General features: G+C 43.9%; 4 protein-coding genes across 5 annotated transcripts; 2 read left to right on the top strand and 2 right to left on the bottom strand.

Moving 5' to 3' along the window:
* Window positions 1–1,437: 1,437 nt before the first annotated feature.
* On the top strand, window positions 1,438–5,842 carry LOC108885544 (uncharacterized). The gene is made up of 6 exons (XM_018679928.2): window positions 1,438–1,648; window positions 2,550–2,663; window positions 2,802–4,126; window positions 4,296–5,357; window positions 5,531–5,666; window positions 5,761–5,842. Exons 2-5 carry the CDS (start codon window positions 2,561–2,563, stop codon window positions 5,591–5,593), a joined length of 2,553 nt encoding a protein of 850 aa, XP_018535444.1. The 5' UTR covers window positions 1,438–1,648; window positions 2,550–2,560; the 3' UTR covers window positions 5,594–5,666; window positions 5,761–5,842.
* Window positions 5,843–7,632: 1,790 nt separating this feature from the next.
* cryba1l1 (crystallin, beta A1, like 1) lies at window positions 7,633–10,519 on the bottom strand. 2 transcript variants are annotated; one of them, XM_018679926.2, is made up of 6 exons: window positions 10,459–10,519; window positions 9,931–10,013; window positions 9,638–9,756; window positions 9,130–9,271; window positions 8,880–9,022; window positions 7,633–8,531 (listed from the first exon to the last, which is right to left on the bottom strand). In XM_018679926.2, the coding sequence occupies exons 2-6, from the start codon at window positions 10,003–10,005 to the stop codon at window positions 8,384–8,386; spliced, it is 627 nt and encodes a 208-aa protein (XP_018535442.1). In that variant the 5' UTR covers window positions 10,006–10,013; window positions 10,459–10,519; the 3' UTR covers window positions 7,633–8,383. The 2 variants fall into 2 exon arrangements, with proteins under 2 accessions (XP_018535442.1, XP_050928545.1); XM_051072588.1 differs by lacking the exon at window positions 10,459–10,519 and having other exon boundaries at window positions 9,638–10,453.
* A 1,468-nt stretch (window positions 10,520–11,987) lies between these two features.
* On the top strand, window positions 11,988–13,682 carry LOC108885542 (beta-crystallin B1). Its single transcript, XM_018679924.2, has 5 exons — window positions 11,988–12,174; window positions 12,272–12,390; window positions 12,482–12,614; window positions 12,718–12,860; window positions 12,982–13,682. Exons 1-5 carry the CDS (start codon window positions 12,049–12,051, stop codon window positions 13,151–13,153), a joined length of 693 nt encoding a protein of 230 aa, XP_018535440.2. The 5' UTR covers window positions 11,988–12,048; the 3' UTR covers window positions 13,154–13,682.
* A 902-nt stretch (window positions 13,683–14,584) lies between these two features.
* On the bottom strand, window positions 14,585–25,776 carry cabp2b (calcium binding protein 2b). Its single transcript, XM_051072603.1, has 8 exons — window positions 25,693–25,776; window positions 24,780–24,914; window positions 17,264–17,464; window positions 15,680–15,710; window positions 15,448–15,582; window positions 15,254–15,363; window positions 15,017–15,164; window positions 14,585–14,936 (listed from the first exon to the last, which is right to left on the bottom strand). The coding sequence occupies exons 1-8, from the start codon at window positions 25,774–25,776 to the stop codon at window positions 14,911–14,913; spliced, it is 870 nt and encodes a 289-aa protein (XP_050928560.1). The 3' UTR covers window positions 14,585–14,910.
* Window positions 25,777–26,161: the final 385 nt, after the last annotated feature.

The raw sequence follows: 26,161 nt of genomic DNA, 5'->3' as shown, positions 1-26,161 counted from the left end.
TCAGTGCAGATCTGTTAAATGGTAGACTGAATATCATGAAGTCATCGAATACGCCCGCTGCCTCCATTTCTGTCCCCTGTTGTGACCTTGGAGGAGATCACAGTGGCAGATCTCATTCAAACACCTGGACTTAACTATGAAGATTCAGTTCATTTGATATATTGTAGAAACCATTTGTCATCTCCCTCAGATAACATATAATAAAAGTGTTTCAGATGGCTGGAGGGTTGTATCTTATGTCCTTTGTTCCTTTGACCCTGGGCTTTCCCCACCTGCACAGTCTCACACAAGCCTTGGAGAGACATTTTAGAGACCATGAATGACGTGCACTCATGACTGCAGGGGCTGACAGGCAGGCAGACTGGTAGCTGTACAAGACAATGTAGAGGTGGATAAAAATAACATCTTGTTAATTTGTTTATTCATATTACTCAGTGGTGGGGTATCCAAGACCAGTCATTAAGATGGTTTGGTATCTTAAATAAGATCTTGAAAAGACTGTGGGAGAGTTGGGTGGGAACAGTTAACACAGGATTATGTTTTACTGTGTCTCAGTGCAGAGAGTGTCTTCAGCCACAGTAATGTGCCGTTCATGGTGTTTAACCACACTCCACTATAGATACAAATGGACATGTGCACAGAAGTGTCCAACAACAACAACAAAGAAAGAGAAGTAATCAAGTACATTAAACCACATTTCAACTGAGGAATGTTTATGTATGTAACTTTTACTGAACAGCAGCTAATGTGGCCCCATGTGACAACTGTTAACCATTAAATATAAATATTAACCATCAAAGTGCAGTGTTAAAGCACAAGTAGAGAAGTCACAACACCAACTGAACCAAGCTGAACCAACATCTCTCTAAAAGCAGTGTCAACAACGCAGTATATGTTCTTCAACCTACAACTAATGTTTAATGAAAACTGTACAGAGCAGCAATTCAAAGGAACAATTTACCATTGTTTACTAGAAAACCTCTGATAGAACAACAGCTCCTCAAAGTGTCTGTGTCCCTGCTAAGACTATAATGAAAAGTGTATTGTTCTTTGCTGGAGACTGGGTAGACTTCAGTGTGTGTGCTGCCTGACTACTGATTATAATACCAAAGCACTGCTTTACTGCACCTTCTTTTATTTCATTACCCTTCCCATATGTAAATGCATGTATTTGTGTAGGTTCATATGAATGTAATCTTAATTTTATTTGCTTGATTTATATAATTTAAACGATGCTATGAATTTGCCCCTATTGACCCCAGGAAAAATAACAAACAGCTAATGTGAGGATTCAAATAAATAAAAAATAATATTATAAACTTTATGAAAAAAGCTCAGCTAGTTTGTTGTGTATTCAGACGAAGAAGGAAGTCACAAGAGTGAACTTTATCGTTTTTATTGTTGTTTCTGCCCGGTCTGCTGTGTGGTGACACTCCTGCCACCTGCTGTTGACGAGACAAACTACAGCTTGAAGTTACCGCTGGACCACGTTGACCTGTGGATGACCTCGCCAAAATGGACAAAAAACCAACAAAAAAAAACCACACAGTCCATTAACTTTACTTTGAATAGGGTTGAATATTTATGTTAAAACGGAGTGTTTTAATTTCTTTGCCGTGGGAGTGGATTTACAGAGAGCTTTGAGACGGTGAGTGAAGCCGGTGTCTGTCACCTGCCCGCGTTTGTTACAGTCAGCCGGGAGAAAGTAGCTCCAACACCTCAGGTTGTACTCGGAGGTTTAGTTAAGGCAGATAATGTGATGTTCATGACATGTTAACTAACGTGGTCAGTCATGACTGGGTTACACCTGCTCACTCTGGGCGCCCTCGCTGACCGGTGCATCGTTAGCTGCCTGCTAGTTGTCAGCAGGGATGCTAACCTGCAGGTGTGCTTTGATGATACCGGACAGGTCCCTGGACACGGACCGCAGTTTTAACACTTCATTAGTTTCTTTTACTGAAGTAAAAACAGCAACACCACAGTGTAGGAATACTTTTACAAATAAAACTCATGCATCCAAAGTTTTAGTTGAGTAAAAGTACTAACGCGTTATCATCAAAATATGCATGAAGTACTCCTTATGCAGATGACCCATTTCAAAATAAAAGTTTTAGGCAAAAAGTGAGCATGCTTTCAAAAGCTTATTTATCAGTTAACTTTGTATAAGGTGCAGTAAACTGAAAAACCCTCAATCAAATCAGTATTTGCTGTGACCACATTTTATGTCATATATTATATCTAAAACCAGGTCTCTCGGGTACAGTTTTTCAACGTACATCTCTTCATGTCATCCCAGACTGACTCAGTGATGCTCAACATCAGTTAATAAAAGACATATCATCATGTATTTTTATTTGGTACATATGAGGCCACTTCCACAAACACATCTGTTTTTTTCTTGCTGAAAAACAATCTCTCTTGCTACACTTTCAGAAACTTTAATTGATTTGACGCTCAGGCACAAAGTGTTACAGACTACTAGATTTCAGCAGGTTTCAGCTCAATATTTCACCCTCTTATCTCTTCTCCTTTAGGCTCATCTTCTAAAGTGGATGGGGAAATGTGGTGCTACCAGAAACCAGGATTTGAAGCCCTCCTCCTCGCTGAGCTGCAGAAACAGCAACAGTGCAGCCAGTTCTGTGACACTCTGCTCAAGGCAGACGGTATGAAAACACTCACAGAAACAATCGAATATCAAACATGTAAATTCAGCCCATTTCTCTTCCTAACATCTCATATTCTAATTTCATGTAGTAGTTGACCTCATTATCTTTATTGACTCCTGCCCTCCTCTCCTCCAGGTGTTTCAGTGCCCGCACACAGTTGTGTTCTCTCCGCCATCAGCCCCTATGTCTCCTCCGCCCTGACCTCTTCGCCAGCGCCCCCTGCAGGACAGAGCCGTCTCCTGGAGTTCCAGGCTCTTGGGGCCTGCACCTTGCTCCACATGGTCAGACTGCTGTACTCCGGAGAGATGGCGGGGGAAGGGGAGAAGGAGAAACAAGAGGCTGTTTCAGCTGCAGCCAAACTGGGCATCCATGGACTGGTGGAGGTCACGAAAAGCGATCGTAAAAGCAGAAACGAGGAGGGGGGTGGCCAGTGCACAGAGGTGGGAGTTCAGACAGAGCCACTGATGCTTGAGGAGAATGAGGACAGATGGGGGAGCAGGTGGAGGAGAGAGGTGAGGGATGGGAGCACTTTTCTGTGGAGGGAGACGCTGTCAGGTGGGGAGAAAGACATGAGGACTCAGACAAAGGAGCTCCAGGTAAACAGAGCTCCCCCTACTCACTCAGCAGCTTCCTGTGAGACCACTGATATGGCTGCACTCCAGGGTTTAGCACAGACGCATTCCCATCTTGTTCCCTCTCAAATTCCCTACGTTCCCATTTCCCTCGTCTACCCACCAGAGGAAAACCAAACACCCCAACATTCCTCTGCTCCTGCAGCCTCTATTCAAATTGGACACACATCTGTTGCTGTTGTGGCACCGCCGTACACCTCAGTTCCCATGTCTCTCCTGCCTTTTTCCAATCAAACGACCCTGTGTGCCGCTGATCCTCAGAGCTGGTGGACTGGTCCTCAGGGAGCAGCTGGAGATAACACAGAGGGTGAAGAGTGGGAGGACGAGCGGCTCGAACAGTTCCAAGGCAACATCCCAGGATTCATCAACTACTTCCTGAACCCGAACAAAGAGAATGGCCCCTGCAGGGGCCGACCAGGACAGAGACATGGGGCAGGGGTGGGAGGTGCAAGGAGAGCCGGGTCGGGAGAGAGACGAGCCAGGAGACCAAGAGCAAGAACAGGAGGGAGGGGGAGAGGGGGATTAACGCAGACGGTGGACGTGCAGGATGTTGGGGTGAGCAGGCTGCAGAAGGTGTTCCTGCAGAGGTGGGGGATGAGGACGTCCAGGACGGGTCAGGGCGGAGGAGCTGCGGGCAGGAAGCTGTACCTGAAGACGAGAGAGCTTCTGACGCCGGCCAAGAGCCAGAGGGTGAGAAGGCGCGGCAAAGTGTGGGAGATCAGCCAGAGTGGAGACCTGCTACTACACAATGAGGGAGGAGGAGGAGGAGGAGGAGGAGGAGGTAACACACAGCGTGGAAGGAGGAGCACAACGCAGCAGAGTAAACAGGTGAGGGTGCTGTCTTCTGTTTGTGCTCAACAGCTCTGCTTAGTGATTTGTGAATTCACTCAGATCAGTGTATAGTCAGTGTAAAATAACTCAAAACACATTTTAATGCCTTGAACTTTCTGCATTTTGTTTTGTACTGTAATTAATACACTTCTCTCCCTGGTTATAGGACAGTCTACCGGCTGGCTGGGCTCAGAGCACGAGGGCGAAAACATCAACATCAGTTTCCTTTTCTTCCACTCCCATGCAATTCTACAACGTTCATACCTTATCCTCCTCCTCCCTCCAGCCTTCTCCATCTCCCATCCTGCTGTCACCTGCAGCGTCGTCCCTCCTCCACACCACCTCCCTCCCTCCTCCGGCACCACCACCTCACGAGGACCAGCCCGAGCACATCGATCGCCTTCTGGAGGAAGTGATGATGGGACTCGACATTTTACCAAACAACAACAACAGTCAGCCTCCTCTTCCAGCCAGTAGCAGCAGTTGTACCAATGCCTCCCCTGGGAATAATTTGGCCAAAAGCAAACAACAAGGCTGCACCACTGGGCCTCAGGAAGCAGCTCCAGGTTTTCATGGGTCTACTCAGGTTGTTGCTGTAGCAAGAGGAACCGGCGGTTCCACTTCTGAAAACGGTGAGACACCGGTTCTGCAGCAGCAAGGAGAGGGAGAGCTGAATGTGATGCTGGACCACTTCCTCCAGTCGTTTGAGCAACACGTTGACAACTGTAGTGCCAGGGATGAGGAAGAGGTGGATGGTGACAGCTCCACGGAGGCCAGCAAGCTTTACACTGTCCTGAACAAACACAGGAAACCCACGACCCGGACCAAAACCCCTCATGTCCAGAATACACACATACAATGTCCAGTCATACACTCTCAAACAGCTGAATTGCAGCAGAGTGATAAAGCTGAAACACCAGCAAGTCGCTCAAACCCACAAAAGGCCTCAGCTCGCAGCTCACAAAATGCAGAGGGAGCACCAGAGACAGTCGGTGAACAAGCCAAACGACAGAAAAGGAGGAGGAAAAAACAATATCTGCTCTCTTTAGAGAGGAAGAAGGTGTGGGTGAAGAAGCCAGTGTCAACGAGTGACCCAAAGTCCAAAATCCTTCAGGACCAAGGAGACAAACAGCTCCAGTGGAGGCCTGTGGTGGAACTGGAGAGGAGTGGACCGCTGCCAGTCAGAGTTACACTGCAGGAACACAGCTCTCAGAGTCTGGAAGTCAAGGTGAAACACATTTCTTACTACTCTACACTGATGTGTCCGTTAAAGTCAACCAGAAAAACAGTTTTTTAAGTCTGATAACTAATGTTAATATGTAGCTGGAATTGGGTTGTGACATCCACAGATTGTGAAAGAAGCTGTATTGAGAGGTTTGTCTGCGCTTATACATTTTTCAGAATCCTGTAAAAGCGAAGTGCAGTTCATCATCAGTGAAACACTCTTTCTGGCAGTTTGTCTGAAAAGAGTCAGCTGGTGTTGTGTGGCAGAAAGATCTACCCGATCAGGAGTAGGTTCAAAGAAGCAAATATCATGGTGAGCACTGATCATTTCAAATATGTGTTTTCCAAACATCTGTTCTTCACATTTTGAGTGTGTTTTAATTTAATAAAGTGAATTTGTTTTACAGGACAGTATGCCCTTTCTTAAGGAGCCATTTGTCAGGAAACAACCAGACACAGCAGGTCAACCAAATCGTGGTCGAGGCAGGTCCAAGAAAAATGGACAACTTCTCAGTTTATCTAATGATGGGAGTTCGACACCACCAAATCAGCAGCAGCCTGCGGAGTCCTGTGGCACGAACAAACGAGAGAAAAATCAAGAGAGACACGAGGAGGAAATGACCGTCCAGCCACAGGAAGAGGCAGAGGAACCTACAGGGAGGAGAAAGAAGAGGGGAGCAGAGTCAGAAGAGGAGACAAGTGTTGATGCCACCGTGGCAAAAAGGGTTTGCTTTGAGAAAATGTCTGAAACATGCGTACCCAGCTGTCAGTCTGTAGACTCTCTCTCTGAACAAGCAACCATAGAGACAGAGGACGGGATCGATGTAGAGACTGTTTCACTGACCAGTGTAGGAGACAGAGATCAAGAAGTAAAACCAGTGAGCAGGGAAATCAAACTCAGAGAAACAGAGGAGAGTTTGACGGGTGAAGAGGTGGAGGGCAGCGGTGATGAGATAATCGATGTGGATGGAGACGCAGACCCAGAGGAGCGCACAGACGACTGCCGAGAACACTCAGAAAGCACTTCGCTTTCAGTAAAAGAGGCCAGCGTGAGGTCAACAGGAAGCTGGGAGGACGACGACATAGACGTGATTGGAGGTTCCAGCCCCGCCCCTGATCCGGTCATCATCAACTGGACAGAGTCGTCAGAAGGTGAGGAAGACGAAGCAGACGACTACGTCGATGTTGTCGGAGAAAAGATGGGCTGCGCTTCATCTGTGGTCTTTGCTACTATGAATGAAGGTGAGCTTGTTAATAGACAATTCATGACTGAGGTGCTCCATTAGCATGTGAGCCATCCAACCCAGTGCAAACAGGCAGAGATTTTCTTTTGTAGTCGTCTGCTTCGGTTTGTGTTATTTCTAAAATTTCACAGAAAAAATCCTGAATTTGTTTGATTTAACTGTGAGTTTTAGAGGCAGGTAGGGAAATGAACAGTGACAGATGATCAAGACCATCTTCTGTTTTTGTTGTGTTCATCTGACAATCACGTGAGGGATTTTTGTTTTCCTATGTTTAGGAAAAGAAAAACTGTGAGCAACTTGTTTGCTACTTGTTCAGATTGAAAGGCAGATTAATGTGGTGAGAAGAATCAGATTTGCATCATTGTGCATAAAGTTGCTGAACTGATCAACAGGGCAAGGACTATAGTTTATGTGCAGAGCTTTAGTTTCTGCTCTTGAGTGGACACTTAACAGCTGTCAAAGGTGACTGGAATTGTTCATTTTTTGTACTTTGTAAATATTTACCCATTGATTTTATATAGAGATTTACAAGTTTGTTGCTGCTAGGTTCAGGATTTGTTACTGTTAAAGAGAAATGTTCAGAAAAGTTTGTTTTAACGTGTCACGTGTTGAAAACAACACTAACCAAACAGTTTAGAAAGAGGTTCACTCACAAAAAAAATCAGGTTTATGTGCTGTCAAAGGAATCAAGAGTGTTTTATTAGTTGTAAATATGACTGCGACTATATCAGTTGTAAATACGATTGATAGTTCCTGCCTCTGTTCTGCCACAGTTTGTAAATGTTCCAGAAAAACTCTCGTCATTATGTTTGACAACGTTCCTCGTGGCACTTCTCAATAAAGATTTCCTTGTTTTCGGTATCAGGTTTGTACAACATTAGTGAATATGAAGCTCATCATCAGTGTCAAAAGTCATCAGAAGTATTTCTTAATTTGCTTGTGTTTTATTTATTTGCAGCCTTTTTCCATTTTGGTGCTTTTTTTTTCCCCACTGTGAAAACAGTGCAACTGATATCTCCTCTAGGAAACCACAACTACTGCTCTGTGTGAAGAGAAAAACGCCTGTGTGCTTGGTGCTGCAGAGAGAGGGGAGTGGACAGCCCACTTTATTCATGTTTCTAAAAATCCATGCTCTCTCAGGTATCACACACACAAACCTATCAGTAATAAAACAAGAATCCATGAAGTGAAAATGAGTTTATTAGTCATCAACCTGTGGATCAACCTCCTACACACAACAACAGAACACATCTGAGCTGCACCGCAGCACGGTCCGCTGCACTGACGAGAGAGAATGCGGCCGGGGAGGGTTTTTTTCGTGGTCGTTCGCTTCTCCCCCCCTCCCCCCACCGCCTCTGTTTGGCTCCGGCTCGCCGAGGAAAACGTTCTACTCATCGCCCAGCTCAGGTGAGAGTACAGCGCAGGTGTGTGTTTGCGTGTGTGGATGTGCGTAGGGCACCTCTAAACCAAATAAAAAGACACTGCGCGAGTGTCAGTTAACATCAGCGTTGTGTGAGCGTGTTGTTGTGTGGGGCGTGTGTTTCCATGTGCTTTAACAGTGCGATATTGTCTCTTATCACACTCTGGCAGCGGCTGTAAATCAGTGGTGGTGTTGACTCGGAGGAGGGTGGGTGGTGTGGGAGATTTGGGGCGGCTCAAATCAAGAGGAAGGAAAGGTTTGGAGAGAGAAAGAAAGAAAAAGGAGGGTAATGGGTAATGGGAGGGGGAGTCAAGGGGAGGTGCTGTCTGTGGGCCGTGGCCTCAGTCTCAGCCTGTCCTCCTCCCCTCAGTGCTGGATGCGCCTGATGGACTGGATCTGGGGGGTCTGACAGTGGGAGCCCCAGTTCCTCCAGTGCTGGTAGTCTCCGCTGTGTCTCTCACACTCCATGATGTACTGCTGGCCCCTGTAGCCAGGGTACTGGTAGCACACGAAGCTGTGGGGCGGACAGAGAAGGCAGCAAGGGTTAGTGGAACTATTTTAGGGAGCTGCATGAGCTGCAGTGACAGAGTATGACAGAGTGGGGATTTAGTACACTGTCAGAGCTTTCAGCTGGTATGTCTGTTACATACAACACAAGCTGATAAGGGATTATAGTAATATACATTTACTTGAGAGTGTGTCAGTTGAATTGAATGGCCCGTGTGGGGATGTTGGATCATTAAAGGAACAGAAACATAACACTTAGAAGTACACACAGACTTAATGTAAGAAAATCCCACTGTTACCGACTGTTACTGTTAACACTGTCAAATTCAAACAGAGGAGTTCATCAATAACTCACGCGCCACACTGGACGTGCATGGAGCCAACTTCAGGCATCATCCAGCCCATGCCCTGCAGAGAGGGGTAGTCGTCGCAGATCTCCACGCTGCGGCCCATGAAGTTCTCCCTCTCAAAGATGATCATGCGGCTGCTCTGGTGGGCCTGCGTGGGAGAGAGAAAACGTTTGTGATTTTTTTTTTGTTTTGTTTTATTTTGGACGAGCTGCTTTGTGGTCGTGACTGGAACAGTAGGAGTCAGGATGCACTCACGGCGCAGTAGATGGGGCGCAGAGACATGAGGCGCTCCACGTGGTAGGAGAGGGAACCGCTGTAAGCGTCCCAGTGGGGGTACTCTCCTCTCTCCAGGATGAACTGCTGGCCCTGGAAGTCATGGTGCTCGAAACCCACCCAGCTACACAGAGGGAGGGGAGAGATCACATGATGATCCACAGACATCACTTATCACTTTGAAGAAGTTTCCCTCTGCTATCTAACTTTTGGGGAATCTGAAGACATTCATAGGATTCACAGTATTTGGAAAATGAACACATATCTTTTGTGGTTTAAGAACTACAGTACAAAGGTAGTGCTTAAAGTATCCTACATGACACCTCTGTACTTCCTCTTTTGTTTGTCATCGATGTATTCAGGGACAACAAATGGGCACGGGCTAATAGTTTCCCTCGATTCACCCCATCAGTGTGCTTCATATAGTTTTATTAATGTTCAGTAAACTAAATTTTCTCTTGTTACCAGAGACAAAGTTTGGGAGACTTACGCTCCGCTCTCCACCCTGATGGAACGGATGTTGTCCAGTCCGCACTCCTGGATGTTGCAGCACTCGGAGGTGAACTCCAGGCACTTGCCCTGGAAATGCTCCTGCTCGAACACAGTCACCTGAGGAGACCAGAACCAGGGGAGGAGCGAGGAAATCAATCGGCAGTAAAGTCTCAAGCAGAGAGACGCACAGGACTCATAATGTAACACATCAGTGCCTCCAGCTTCATCTGGTCCAGTTCGAAATCTCATTTTGGAGTGCGCTGATATGTGCTCGGTCAAGTGTGAGTTTACCTTGAAGAAAGGAGCCATGCCCATTCCTGAGTTGACCAGTGGCTGCATCATTGGGGACCTTGTAGTTCTGTACATCTTTACTCCTGAGGTGGCACATGAGGACACAGAGGAGGAAGTAAAGAAGTTGCCTTCAGGGACTCCTCTAGAGTGTCAGTCATTCAACAACATATTAACCTGTCTGACAACTTGTTTTACATTAGCATGATTGTGTTCAACACAGTGTCACTCCCAGTTATAAGATGAACACTTTTTTTTAATGTAGCTTGAATATTCTGACAGAATTCATAAAACTCTACTAAACAGCTAAACTGAGTCTGGGCAAAAAATAATTGACACTTTAAATGTTAAACACAAAAATCCAATGAATAAAATAGAAGTGAAATATGTTCCATTACAAGTGTTATCAAGTAGCTGGTTACAGGTGTTTCAGAAAGTGCTTTTGGTTTTCAGTGTGTGTGTGTGTGAAGCACCTGGAGCGCACCTGTCTGTCTGACCTAAGCCGAGTCGAAAGCAGAGATGCAGCCTTACCTAGATTGGCACTTTATTGGAAGAGCTCGGGAGTGGTACGCGCCTACCGCCTGCCTCGCGTAGAGCTTTGAGAGAATCTGGCGCTTCAGTTTTATACCGACGGTTCGGGGAGAGCGCGCGCGCGCCTGCGGATGCGCGCCCCTCCCTCCACGGCTCTCCGACCCCCGGACCACGCACAGCCAGTCCGTTCGGGCCGCAGGGCCTGCTGGGAGGGGTGAGGCGCGCTCCCGCCGCGGCTGCTGTTGTCCCTGCTCCAGCGGGCCAGCTCAGCAGATCCTATAGTGCAGCCGGTGCTCGCAAACAAAGGCGCTCCGGTATGTTCGGACCTCGGTCAGCAGTCCAGCGCGTGCCCAGGCACAAAGGGCCGGGATCGGGGTGGAGAATGTGGGGATTAACGGCGGAGCACAGAGGCACCGCGGGGGCACACAGGAGGAGATAACTGGGTGGGTCTGGATCAATGTATAGAAATGTTAGAGGGGATAGTAAACATTTTATTCTCCCCCTATTCTCATTGTCAACAAACGCTCTTGCGCGCGCACACCCCCAAGGCTGCAGGTAGCCTACACCTGTGTGCACACAGATGTAATCTATGGTTTAGACTGACCAGTGATTTGGGGACCTTCACGAGCAGTGACCAGTCTGATTCTCACTCATTTAGATTCATTCATTAGGGTTATCCCCGCAGTTACATTTAAACAGTTATCCAGGTGTAAACTGCATCAAACATGCCCCCCACCCCCCACCCCACCCACAATAAAAATAAAAAATAAAAAAATTACCATGGCAACCCCAGGCCCTAAATAGTGGAGCATTTCATTTAGATTTATGTATGTGTTACTCTCTGATATTATCTGGAAACATGCTGTAGCCTGGAACATTTCTATTAAATGACATTAAACTTATCTGGAAGCCAGAGGCCTGAAGCCACATATTCCCATAGCTACAATCAAATAGTTCATGTCACTGTACATGCAGTCTAAGTATATAGGTTTATATTAGGGATAAGTGGATTTGTATGGAGGCAGGAGAATAAGTAATCTGAATAATGGAATGTAAATGATCATGGTTTAAGATACATGAACTACTTTTAAAAGTTAAATTTAAACTAATTTCAACTTGTACTTGCACTTCGGTCTGCTCCCCAGCTTCTGTCGGTCCTCCCCTGCCTCCGCCCATCCCCTCTGCCCGTCCCCACCTGATGATGCGGGGTTTCTTTTGTCTCTCGCCTCTGACCTCAGCAGGTTTGTTTCTCTCCCCATAATCCCTCTCCTGTGGGCGCCAGCGTATAAAAGGGAGGGGCGCACTCCGAGCCGCACACACTCTGAGTGAGGCTCGGCGCAGGCATCGCACACACAGACAGGTAAGGTACAAACACACACACACACACACACACACATATTGTAAAACTGCATGAGTGTGGAGATACAAAACAGGAAGGTTAGACTGGAAAATCCAGATTATTCTATACACTCTACATCCTTCATCTCTCCTCTATCACTCCCTTTTTTCTGTTGCACCCTCTCATTCTCTTGACGCCCTCACACTTGTCAAAACAGGTCAGATTTGTCACATGATTGTCCCCCTCTCTCAATGTTTTTTTCCCTCTTTTTCCACCTAGTAATCATGTCCAGCGGAGATAAGTCCAAGACCTCTTCCCAGACTGATGGGAAGGCTGCTCAGAGCAAGAAGTCTGAGATGGGAATGATGTCCTACAAGGTGGGTGGCTCTCACGTGGGACTCATATCTATGCCACATTAAGATACATTTACTTTGCTCTTGTGCTGACTTATCTGGGTGCGTCTGTCTCCTCCAGATGTACGTGTTCGACCAGGAGAACTTCCAGGGTCGCATGATCGAGATCAGCAACGAGTGCATGAATGTGTGTGAGATGGGCATGGACCGCGTGCGTTCCCTGCGCGTTGAGTGTGGACCGTAAGTATCCCTCTGGAGAAGGAGATACGTGCTTTGACATTTCAAACAGCTTTTAGAGTGGATGCTTCATAACGCCTCGTGTCGTGTGCAGCTTCGTGGGCTTCGAGCAGATGAACTTCTGTGGTGAGATGTACATCCTGGAGAAGGGAGAGTATCCTCGCTGGGACTCCTGGAGCAACTGCCAGAAGAACGACTACCTGCTGTCCTTCAGGCCTGTCAGAATGGTAAAAAAAAAAAAAAAAAATCACTCTCCCTCCTCACTTGCATGTGTTTTCTTTCTCTTTTGCTTTCGACTCCTCTCTAACCTTATGTCTCTGTGTCTTCCAGGACCCTGAGAAGCACAAGATCTGCCTGTACGAGGTGGGAGAGTTCAAGGGCCGCAAGATGGAGATCATGGACGATGACGTTCCCAGCCTGTTCTCCTATGGCTTCACCGACAGAGTGGGCAGCATCATCGTCAGCTGTGGAACGTGAGTATTCCTGCAGAGGCTGCAGCCCAAACATCAAGTTGAGAAGCTCAAAGACAGAACTCAAAAGACACGAAATCAATACTATGCTGACACTTTTCCTCTTTTTTTTTTTCTCCTCCAGCTGGGTGGGATACCAGTTCCCTGGTTACCGTGGCAGCCAGTACCTGCTGGAGAAGGGCGACTACAGGCACTTCAACGAGTACGGCGCCCGTCACCCTCAGTTCCAGTCCGTGAGGCGCATCCGCGACATGCAGTGGCACCAACAGGGCTGCTACACCATGGCCAGCAAGTGAGGCTCAGGGAAGGAGAGAAAGAGAAAGAGCGGAGGTGAGGGAGAGGGGCGGAGGAAGAGGGAAAGGGGGAGAGATGTCTGAGGCCTTCACCTCAGTACCTTAAACGATCTGTGATCCAACGCAGCGAGGGGAAGGGTGAGGATCTAGATCCACCCCTGATTGGAGAGACAAACACCTCAGTGGAAGGACCAGCTGGACCATGTAAAAACCACCAAGACCAGACCACCCTCCATTCCTCTCTGTCTCTATTCTTCTCTTTCTCCCCTATGGGCTGAGCTTTGCTTTTCCCCCTTTTCTCCCTTTTTTTAGTCCCTCACTTCATTCCCCCTCCACAGTCCTCTGAGACACCAAAGAGGGAACACGACGCCTCTTGCTGTTTTACACACACGATTCTCGGCTCAGGGTATGATGCACCATGGGAAACTGAGTCCCTTGAGCCCCCTGTCCCCCGTCTTCTTGCCCCTGTGCATTGCACACCCTCTCTGCTGTACAGAATCCTGGCCAAGTTTTCAATAAAAAGGAAAATCTTGATTTCAAAGATGTTGTTGTTGTTACTTATTACTGAGAAATCACCTGGATGAAAATGTTAATGAACAACACAGATAAAATAAAACAATATGGTGAATAAAAATGTCTGATTAACCATCATTTATCAATCACTGCCTTTCTGACACATGTTCATAATTTTCTTTGTGAAAATATGGTTGTTACGAGTAAAGCAAATAAACAGTCCTGTTATTCTCATGCTGAATGAAGTTTTAGAAGGTTTGCATTGTCAGCTACAGAAAAGGAGAAATCTCTGTCATATGTCCTGCAATGTTTGGTTTAAAAAGGCCTTTGATGCTGATCATGTGTGTTACATTACAGATAATAACATGTTCTATTTTGAATTGAAAATGAATATTATCAAACTTTAATAGAACATTTAAACCTTCATACTTTTATATTGTAACTAGTCTCATTGCTCAGAAACTTCTTGCAGATGAGGGTGAACTGTGTGTGTAATCTCTGCCCAAGATTGACTATTTGCAGCAAAGGAAAGGTATCAAAAACAGAAGAATATTCAACTACCTTCTTTCAGAACTTTCAAGTTTACATTAACCTCAGCGATGAAACCTTTTGCTTATATATCAGATAGGAAAATATGGTGTTTATGCATGCCTTCTGACTTGTTTGGAGCAGTTGTTCCTCTTAACATTTTCCTACACACTATGTTTACCTCAGCACAAACAGTGAATACTCTTGTTTAAGCCACAAAGCTTCTCTTGTGCTCGGTCATGATTGAACAAACCATTTGACACTGAGTGTACTGTACGCTGTTCATGTTATAATCTCTGCATTTATGGAGCTTAATAATAATGTGACTGGATCTCACATTCGTCACCTGGTCGAAATAATTTGCCCATTTATCAATTTTTTTTGTACATTTCTTTAATTAAAAAACTTTACAGTTTTACAAACAAGATTTTACACTCAAAGGACAAACACTGATATATAAAAATACATCTAAAAAACACAGATTCATAAATGTTGTCTATGTGTTTGATATGTTTCACAGCTGTTATAATGCTTTATATTTATGTTGCACCTTGAGTTCAGAAGTGGACAGTCTTGTTAGCTGGATGCAATTTGTCTATTCAAAACTTTTTTTTTTCCTTTTTTTCCCCCTTCATTTATTATAAAAATATAATTCTAGATGAAGAATGTTTCTTTATCCAGCAGTTGCATAATGTCTGTCTGTGGGCAGCTGGACGGGGTCAGCGGGACATCATTCGCACAAACTCTGAAAACACAAGAGAGAGGAGTGAGAGGGAGAGGCGCGAGGATGAACAACTGAAAAAAAGCAAAGAGAGTTTTTCTCACCCTCGAAGTCCACCAGACCGTCTCCGTTGAGGTCGACGTCTCGGAGGATCTCGTTGATCTCTCTGTTGGTCACTTGTTCTCCCATCAGCTTCTTCATGGCCTCACGCAGCTCCGTTAAACTGATCTGACCATCGCCGTTGGAGTCAAACTGGACACACAGAGAGAGAGAGAGAGAGAAACACTGAGGATCACATCTAAATCTAGTCAGAGGCGCTAATCAAAATGGTTTATCCTGACCTCTTTGAATGCATCTCGAAGTTCTTTGACTCCGATCATGTCTGCTGTCTCTGCCAGCATCTTGGGCCCCATCAGCTCCACGAAGTCTTCAAAGTCCACTTTACCTCCACCTATAGGACACACACAAAGTTATCTACCATGGAGCTGGATGTCCCTCTGTTCTCTGAGATGTTTCAGGCTCCTATTCCACTCACAGATCTGCTGACTCAGCTCGATGAGCTCCATCTCTGTGGGCATGTACCCCATGGTCCTCATACACTCCCCCAGGTCTTTGTGACTGATGTAGCCTTTTTTATTTTTGTCAAACTCCACAAATGCCTCGCGGAGCTCTGGTAAAAACACACACACGTGTAAGTCAGCTGTCGTACTGAGACGCTATGATGCAGAAAGGCATTATTGTGGTGTGCTTTAGAAAACTCAACTCACCATCAAGCTCCTCTGGTCTCAGCTCTCTGTCCTGTTGGAGGGAGAAATTTCACAGATTAGTCTCTCACTTCCTACTGTCACTTCTCACACACACACACACACACACACACACTCAGGCAGAAAATATTTAGAGAGCTTCTTTGGCATAGTACAGAGATTTAAACACTGTCTGATTTTAAGAAACATCATTGCAGCAACACTCACACAACCATCTAACCACACACACATTCATGGTGATACGGGGGCACAGTGACCGGGGGAAAAATGAAACACACAAACATCAAAACAACACAGAAAAAATGAGTAATGAGTGGGAAATATATTGTTAAATACATATTTTCAGTTATGTGTAACTGAAGTCATGAGGTCAGGCTAGTGTTTTGGCTTTATATGATTGAGATAGAAAATGTATGAGCTGCAGTATATTTATTTATATAGAGTCAGGCTTCAACATCATTTGCAAATGTGGAGAAGTGATGTTGAATCAGTGTTTTTATGTTCTGTTGTTCAGTAAGCTGTATTAGACCAACCAGTGCATCTCGAAATGAAAAACTGTCTAAATCTGTGTGGATTAAATTATATACCACAACATAATATGTATGACAATTTATGTAGCATAAATCACAAGTGGTGGCCAGATTATTTTGTGGGTGGTTGCCAGGCAACAAACATGTAGAGATTAGGAGATCTGGGAGGTTTAGTTGGTAAAGATACCCCTGGACACATGCCCTGACTGTTCACACACATATATACATATATATACTGTGCATCTATATACTAGATGCACATAGCACTCATAGCTCGCACGCAAGTTAACCCATACAAAAGCACACGCTCACACAATGGAAGCTGTGATTCAGTGCACAGTTTGGATAAGAGCTTTAGAGAAAGAAAAAAAATATAGAACAAATCCTCTGAGATCGTTTTATTTACTGTGGATGCTCTGATGAATCTCTCACACGACGAACTAAACAGACAACGCCCCACATTCAAGTGGACAAACTCAAAATTGTTTGCAGTGGGATACACTGACTGGTGTGATGCGAACACAAAGAAAGGATCCCATCATGCTTCAGGTGTCGAATTCCACCTTTAAAGTGAGATCTTGTCTGTTTGGGAGATAGGAATCAACAGAACTACTTTCTCACTTTAGTAAATTGATGGAACTCAAACCATTTACTTTCATGGATGAAGGGGTGAAAATCAAGTCTGTTTCTCCCACTGTCTCAGCTGTTGCTTTTGTGTACCCAGGTACAATGAAGACTACATGTTGTCTTTAAATAGTTTTCCCAGAGTCACAGAAACTAACTTGTCCTCCTGTGCTGTAAAAGTACCCGTTCCTATTTTGCTGTGTGTCAGCTCCACAAAGCCAGTCAATAATTTTCCATGAAACTGAATGATCGACCTCTTTGAACACAAGCGCTGACCTGGGCCAATGCGATGCGGTGGGATGACACAGCTGTTGTGGTGGAGAGCAGGAGGGAGGGTCAGCCACGATGTGAGGATGGAAGTGAATCGAAACGAGTGGAAAAAAGCTTCAGAGGACACAGTGTGCACACTTTGTGCATTTTTTTTTTTACATACAAGTGTTTGAGAAAAGCCCTGTTTGAGGAAGATGCAGGCCGGGCCCACAATGTTGTGCAGCATGTTGCAGTTCTTCACCAGTGCACCGAAAGGATCCTTGAACGGCTTATCCTCCACATCCTCGTCCTCCTCCCCCTCTGGCTGCAGACCCTGCTGGCCCACTGCCCTCGCCTTACCCTGGAGGGGCCCATCCGTTACCCCCTTTAGAGGCAGACCAGGCTGTTAACCCACCACTGTCACTGTCAGTCACACACCGTCTCTGTGACTGATGTCTTCATACATAAAACATATCTTTCAAGGAAGGAGGTTAAGAGCCTCTGCTTTCTATTTGTCACGCAAACGTTAGACAGAATGTGGCTGTAAGCCTGGATTACATAAGCTGCTTATTATTTCAAGGCAATCCACTCACATCAGATATTATCCTCACTGTGAAAAACCATCTTGATCTCAGCGTTCCTCTTATGTCTCCATCCTGTTGCTGTCTTACAATACTGACACTCACTTAATTAATTCTGTCTAAGTGCCTGACGTCTTGTGTCAGTACATAATACTATTACAGTAAGAAGTTACATAGTGTGTCCTTGATTAAAATTGTGAGTAACACACTGGGTGTAGTGAACTTTAAGGTAACTATCACTGAAGGAGACATTTTATATGAGAAGATTCAAAGCAGTGGGACGATCTTCACCATATAATTTCGCTGTTTCCTGTATTTACAAAAATAAAAGATAAATAAAACTTGTATTTCAAGTGTTAAATATTTAAGGAAAGTTGTTTAAAAAAAAAGAAGCACCAAATTCTGGTAAGGGGGCCATTGAGCTTAAATTATTTTCTACATGTACTGTTTCCAAAGATCAAGATTAAATGTCAATGCTCAAAGTTGTAGGGATGTTTTAGTCAAGCAGAGAAAACCACACAAATGCAAATTATTAATATCTACAGCTACAATAAGCAAGTGCAAGCAGAAGCATGAAGCTCTAGAAAACCAACAAAGATAATAAAGATGAGACGAAGCGCTCTTACCTTCTTCATTTTGTCTTTCATAGATGGTTTGGTGCAGTTGCCCATTACCAAACCTCCCCCTGGTCAACAAGCACTCTCACCCTCTTCCCTCCTCTCTCACTATCAGACACTTTTTCCCTGTTTTTTCTTTCTCTGTTTTTATCTCTTCTCTCTTTTTCATCTGCTTTGTCTCTTTGGGCTTCAGAGGTCCAGCTCGGGTTCTAGCTCTGAGGTTCCCATGTTGGTTACCGCTTGTCACATCTGATACCACAGAGATCTAATCCATCTCAGAGCAATCCTGACTGACTCCACCCCTCTGTATATGTATGATCCAAAGTCAAGAGATGTCACCAAACAAAGCAATCGCAAAACCAAACAAACCTAAACAAACTCCACTGAAGCCAGTTCAGTCTGTGTGTCTTTTCACAGCAGGAGCATCGCTGTCTCTGTTCTCTGTACACTGAACACTTTTAATCCCCCCTTTCCCTTTCAGTCTCTCTCTCTCTCTCTCTCTCTCTCTCTCTCTCATTCACATGCTCCCACCATCGTTCAAATGACTTCATCTACAGTATGAAGAGTTTTAGAGGGAGAATTAAGAGGACATAAACAGAGAGGGATTAATCCCTACCATTTTAGATTAAAGAGGAAGATGGGGTGATGGAAAGAAAAAAAAAGGAAAGGGATACAGAGAAAAGAGATGGAAAAGTAGAAACAACAAGAAGGAAAAACTGACCTCAACTTGAGCGCTGTCTTCTCTTATTCAACTTAACTGAGACCATGTTTCTTAACTGATAAAAATAAAAATGTTGCAGCAGCGTGAGTAAGAACAGTGAATTAAAAAAACAAATGTTATCATATTACCAAAATCTTGATATCCTCTTTATCTGCTACTGCCATTTCTTTGCTAAACATTAGACTGGACTAGTGCATAGTATAAAATGGTATATGTACAAAAAATTTATAGGTGTAGTATGAAACTGGTTCATCAAAAATGCATTAAAAAAACTTGTATTAAACAAGAATTAATGATGAAATTGCACTAATGTAAGTATATACATAAGTGGAAATGTGTGGAGAATGAAGCTTTAGGACTGAGTTGCTTGTGAATCACAATTTTGCACTCTGCATGATAATTTGAGGGCTCACACTGAATTTTAAAATCCACTAGTCAACTATCAAGTGCACAGTGTTCAAATTAAAAACCAAGTGTTTGTTTCCTGATTCCCTAGATAGACAGAGTTCACCTCTGAGCTGCCATTTTAAAGTGTTTTGCACAAAGAATTGAAAATCTTTCACAGTTTAAATTCTTCTAAACCTCAAACTAATGAAAGCTTCAGTGATAAGGAGGCTTATGCAAGACCCTAACGAGACCCAGAGAATCTGTTGCTTGTGTCGGAGTCACCTCAGGTCACAATCAGAAGGATGTAAGGTCCAAGGGAATTTGAGCCCTCGCTGATCTTGACCTCTCAGAACTGGTTTGGCTGTTGTAGAGTTGGTATAGTATAGTTGTATAAAATACTGGCAACATTAAAATCAGGTTGAGATTATGAGCGCGGTGTTAAGTGGTCAGCTGAGCTTGTACAAAGCATCTGTCGACAAATCTCTCCAAAAGCAGATCTGGCATTCTGCTTACTACAGTACATCCATATGGAGAGCACAGATTGCGTGTGTGCATGTGTCCAATATCCAATTTTAGCTTTAAATATTCCTACTCCAAAACTGACACACACTCCTGTATGTACTGTACTGTACACAGTGGAGATACAGGAGAAATATGCTGATGAGAGAAATAATATTAGCTAGGTGTCGTACTGTGGTGTGTCTGAGGAAATTCCTTGGTGACTGAGGGAAAGCAGAATCAAGTTTTGGACAAAGAAATATCAACAGTTTATGAGTTGATCTGATGAACTTGCCAGAAAACAGCTACTTGTTTACACATCCAGCAGTTATGAAGGACCATGATCATTTATTTGTCCACTTATTGTCCATTCATTTTCTTTTAGCTCTGTGTTTTGTCTCTACCATCTCCTGCGGGAAATATCTAGCTCTGTAGCTGCTAAATGCTCGACTATGATCACCAGTGTCTGTGTGTGTAACTGTGTCTGTGTGCTGTTTGTTGCTGAGCAGGTAGTGTACAGCGGGTTTTTAGAGACTTTCTCTAAAAACAGCTGCCTGCTGTCACTGAAAATGATACTATGAGAGCAATGAGACTGAACCAAAACAGTACAGCTGCAGGGTTTACAGCTAAACAATGAGGTGAAACTCACTGTAAAGATTCAGGTGATTATTCTCTGTAGGTCTGTTGTTTTCATGTTGTCATTTGATACATTGTTATTGTTAAAAAAGATTCAATTCACAATTCCAATTCACAAGTCTTTTTATTGTTGCTGATAAAACCCACACAGGTGTTTTCACTTATCCTGGCTGATCACAGGTGCAGGTCAGTTGTGTCTGCAGGAAAGTTACAACTATGGTAAAAATCTAGCTTTACTCAGGTGCCACAGAACCTAAATAAGACTGATAGACATAGTCAAGCACAGTTAATGGCCACACAGTCCTGTGAGGAGGTCTAATCATGAAAAGACTTAGACATTTATTGATCCCTTTGGGATGACTCCCTCAGGGAAATTAAGTTAAAGTAACTGAAAAACACCTGTGCTGGCTGACCAACAGTGTGCAGGGTCTTCAAAAAATAATTATTTAATGGTTTAATATATAATTATAAAACCTCACATAGCTTGTAAACTTTTTGTGATCATAATGTCAAAATAACATAACGGTGGAATCTCTCTGCCCTGTCAGTCGTCTCTTGTAATAAGCAGCAGTCACCACTAGAGGCCACTTTAGGACAGGTCTATTAACTGGGTTTTATCTGACAGCTGCTGCGGTGAAGACCTCAGACACTGATGATACAACTTCTATTTTTAGCAGAACTTCTGGACAGATTGAGTCTTCAGTGACTGATGTGCAGCTTAAGAGCAACCACTGTAAATGAAACTTTACCCGGAAAAACTTCTTAAGTAGAAACAGACTGTTTGGAGTGAAAAGTTGCGGCTGAACTGTAGTCACACTGGGCCACAGTGTCACCATTTGCACAGATGCATTTTGAAACTCCTCCAGCACCTATAGGCTGCGTCTGTGCATGTGTAATTATTTATCATGTGTGAAACAGAACAACAGTCTTATGTAATGGAGGTTTCCACATCTGAATTTAAAATGTAACATCTGAAGTATAAAGTAACACATGATGACCGACCAGGTTTGCATATGTAAACCTGATGGAAGGAAAAGTTGGGAATGCTAACCATCTTTGTGAATTTCTTTTGGATAATGAAGATATACACTTTCTTAGGTACACTGTCACAATGCAGTGCAACCAAATACAGTTACTCTGCCATAAAATCTACTTTCATGATGCCTATAATGGATTTTTGACACCATACAGAGGTTTAGATTTAATAATGTTTTACTATTGAGGTCAAAATTAGTGGTGGTGTTGTACTGGACTGTATGTACTGTATGTAAGAAGGGTGGACAAACAGAGAAACACCTCTCGATATAAAGGCATCCTGTACAACACCAGCTTTAACTACAACCTCACCTACAAACGTATCATTGACTTTACAAATTTCCGACACTGTTGTCAAAAACTGAAATAATAAACTATAAACTTCATAAAAATAGACTTCGAGGCAGAGCTGCTTTGTTTAATTTCATTAGATTTCACAGGTGTTTCTTCCACCTTAATAAACAGAACTGACACCAGCAACTGTATGAATAACCCACAACACAACCAATATCATTAAGCCTGATTAATTAGCAGACTGATTCTGTCTCGCTGATGGTTTCGATTAATCACACAAATGAGATGCTGTTAGCCCATGTGTGTCAACATGCGCACACACACACACACACACACACACACACACACTCAGGCTTATTTATGTTATTGGGTTTCTGTTTTGATTACTTTTCAGTGGATTGTCTCCAAGGAGCAGCATTGAATGACACACAGGCAGACGTAGGTTAATGTTATCACTCACACACTTGGGACTCTAACCATGCGTTGTGTATGCGTGCCAGTCTGTGTGTGTGTGTGTGTGTGGTGTGTGTGGTGTGTGTGTGTGTGTGTGTATGATGGGCAACAATAAGGTAATGTGACTCTGTTCTTTGTTTTGGACTCAGTGTACTGTTGTGCCGTGTTTGTTTCTCTCTCTCTCTCTCTCTCTCTCTCTCTCTCTCCCTGTGTGTGTGTGTGTGTGTGTGTGCCAGTAAACCAGTGGATGTATCATGTACTGATATGGTGTCAGATTCACAGTGGCCGGTGTCAAGTAACTAGAGATGTCAATCAGAGAAAGACTAGAAGAGGCAGGGTAGACAGAGCATGGAAGCTAGGGAGGGAGGTAGGAGGGAAGAGAAGAAGGGAGGATGAAAAGAAGGAGGGAGGCAGACAGGCAGGGGTGGAAGAAGTATTCAGATCTTTTACTTAAGTAAAAGTAAAAATACAGCGATGTAAAAATACTCCAGTAGTAGTTACCAGTCCTAGATTCAATCTGTTACCCAGGTAAAAGAACAGAAGAATTATCAACAAAATCATTTAACTGCTTTATATGATATTGGTTGATTTAATCAATAAAAATGTTTCACATCTTATCTGTTGATCATATATTTTGGCTTTGAAATATCAATCTTCAAAGTAAAGTGTACAGTTGTCAGATAAACTTTATTTCCATGTGTGTCATCTCTTAATTTTCTACTTTTGACGATTGGCTCATTTCCAGTTACCAGCTGTGTCTGTACAGAGTGAGGGCACAGCAGGTCAACTGAACATGCATGTGTGAAATGTGCCCTCAGGCAAGAAGGAATATTCAACATATACAGAGATGAGCACCAATTAGAAATGAATAATGTATGAATATTTAATGAGGACTAAACTGAGCAGTTCTTTTAAGGGAATTCCTCAGGATATCAACAATCCTTTACTTCCTTTTACTTAAGCAGAAAGCAGTAATATCACAATAAAAAAAACTAATTCCATTTAGGTAAAATGTTCAGAGGTTTATATTATTAGTTATATTATATTATTGTGAGTGTTAGTTATGGTGTAATGTTCGTGTCTCTGTTTGTTTTATGAAATAATATGTGAACTATCCCTTTAAGAGGATGATGAGTTTTTCTCTGAGCTCCGTCTGTTTCAGTTCAGTTCAGTGTGTGGGGGCTGAGGGTCTCTGGGAATACCACATGCTCACCGTCTATGACTTGCCCATTACACACAAGCTTCACGCTTATAAAGCACTGGTTGTCAAAGTGAGGTTCGGGGACCCTGAGAGGGGACCCGACAGGGGAACGAGGGAAACAGATACATCTCCTCTCCTCTCAGTCCTCTCTCCCACTCGCTCCTCTCTTATTTTGGATCACTTGCATCATAGTTGACATCACTTTTTTATACTGACTTCCTGTTCCTACTCATAACCCCCCCCCCAGTAGAGTTTGCTGACGTGATCAAGTGGATGTGACTCTTTCTTCATGTGAGAAAAAAACAAAAAAAAAAACCAGACTGACTCTCAAGTCGTGTTTGAGGACAGCAGCAGGAAGCGATTGAGGTTTTAACCTCTATTTAATCTCTTTTGATTTTATTTTCATACACACACACCACTTTCTCACACCATCATCCTACATGTTTGACCCCGGGGTGACAGATGCTGTAATGGTGTAGTCTGCTGTGCCGTGTCGTGTGTCACCGCTTACCATGTGAGCGATGGGATGGGATGGGATTCGATACCGAGCTGATACAATGGCTGCGGGGATAGGGTGTACATCAGATCTCTGGCTGACTATGGCCGTATCTGTTACGGATTACACTTAATGTTTCCCAATGTAAAGGAGCTTAAATCCGCTCCAACACACGCCATCTCCACCCTTAGCTTTAAACCCTGGTGCTTTGCTGCTCCCGCCATTTCCAGAAGGAGGTGGGGGGTTAAATGAGGAGTCAAAATGAGTCAGTGTGGTGAGTCTTAGCTTTATGCCCCTCTGCTGTGAGAGGTCAGAGAGGTCAAGGGTGTTGGAGAGATGGCTATTTACAAAACCTGGAGCACGGCCAGACTTTAAATTTGAATCGGAGGCTTAGGGTTTCAGTCAGGCCATTGGGAAGACATTTAATCAGCTGGAGAACTTGATGCAGCCGCACATCAAACACAGACACACACACACAAGAAGTGACAGTGTGTGTCAGACACTCATACATACTCAAAAGCATGCACTATTCAGAGACACACACAGATGAACTCATGAGTCTCACTCACACACACACACACACACGCACACACACACACACACAGCAGATGGCTCCTACCTGCCCAAATACAGAGTCCACTATGGGCAGCAGGTCGACGGGCTCTGCCTCCTCCTTCTCTTTCTCCTTCTCTCTCCTCTGTGGTCCCTCCATCATCTCCTCCAGCTTCTCCTCCAGCGCCTCTGTGTCCTCAGCTGCCGCCGCTGCTGCTGCTGCCGTCACCGCCGGCGGGATCTGGACAGATCTCTGCTGGCGTGGAGGCTGAGGGACAGCAGTCTGAGTATCCCCACCACCCCCTCCCTGCTCGTTGCTCCGCTTCTTCTGCTTCTCCACCTTCTTCTTGATGGCGGCCTGCACCTGAGAGTGGGGGCAGAGGGGTCAAGGACATGAGACTTGTGGACTGTTTCCAGTCTCATGCATTATTATAACATCAAGACTGAGCCACACAACATTTGTTTTATGTATTAAATGATGCAGATGCAAAATGTTGACTGGTTCAGATGTCTAGATATCAAATTCACTGTGTTAAATAACAGATTAGGCCATTTAAAATTTCATTATCTTACTGTCTTTTCTTTTGAAACATTTTCTGACATCCACCTTAGAAAGGTTTTGAACAAAAAACCTTTTTTTTACTATGAAAATCCCAAAAACTCAGCAACTTTTCGTCAAATAAGAAAAACAGCCACGTTTTAAGCTTCATACAAAACATTTTTTTTAGATATCTCAATGGGTTTTAAGATGCTTTTTAAAAGCTTAAGATATAAGAAGTTTTCTCAGCTCATGAGGGAACATTTTCAATAATTTCATTTATCTCAAAACTAAACAATTTTCCAAATATGGAGGTATATGTTTTTTACTAGAGAGCAACATCTCATCAGTTACATGAGTTAGACTATACTGGTTTAAGATCATCTTTAAATCATCACATTTTTTCATTTTGAGTTTGGTGGAACACCATTGTTAACTCATACAAAACTAAATTATTGCAGATATATCTTTGTCTGCACACAGAAAAGCAAAAGAAAAGGACAGCTGGGCAGGAGCAATTACACACATCAATACTTTGTATACTCACATACACAGTATATGTCTATATAAATATATATAAATAGAGACACATACACACACACACCTGTTTTGCACTCCTCTCCTGTGGCGCGCTCATCGCTCCAGCACCGCCTCCTCCGGCGGTCGGCTCTCGAATGATCATGAACATCTCGGTGTCACAGGCTCACGCTCACTCCCTCTCTCCCTCTCGCTCGCCCTCCCCCTCCCTCACCTCCCTCTCTCTTCCCTCTTCCCTGATCTCCTCTCTTCTGCACTGGCTGCCTTTTATTTTATGTACTAAAATTCCCAACAAAGTCAGTTAAGGAGCTTCCTTAGATTTGTCAATTTCTCTCTCTCTCTCTCTCAAAAAAACTTAAAAATATTGCACTGTTGATGCAGAGGCAGTTTTTTCTTTGTTCCAAGAAAAAAAAAAAAGAATGAATGAATGAATGAAGTGATTCCAGGAAAAATGATAAATCAAATGTTCTCTTATTTCTTCCCTCCTCCTCTCTGTCCTAGTATTTCCTCCACTTGTTTTCCTCAGTGTTGCGCTG

The sequence above is a fragment of the Lates calcarifer genome, linkage group LG8 (assembly GCF_001640805.2).
Source record: "Lates calcarifer isolate ASB-BC8 linkage group LG8, TLL_Latcal_v3, whole genome shotgun sequence".
NCBI classification, from domain to species: Eukaryota; Metazoa; Chordata; class Actinopteri; family Centropomidae; genus Lates; species Lates calcarifer.
Note: the sequence above shows the minus strand (reverse complement) of the source record. Positions and strands in the feature narration are given on the sequence as shown.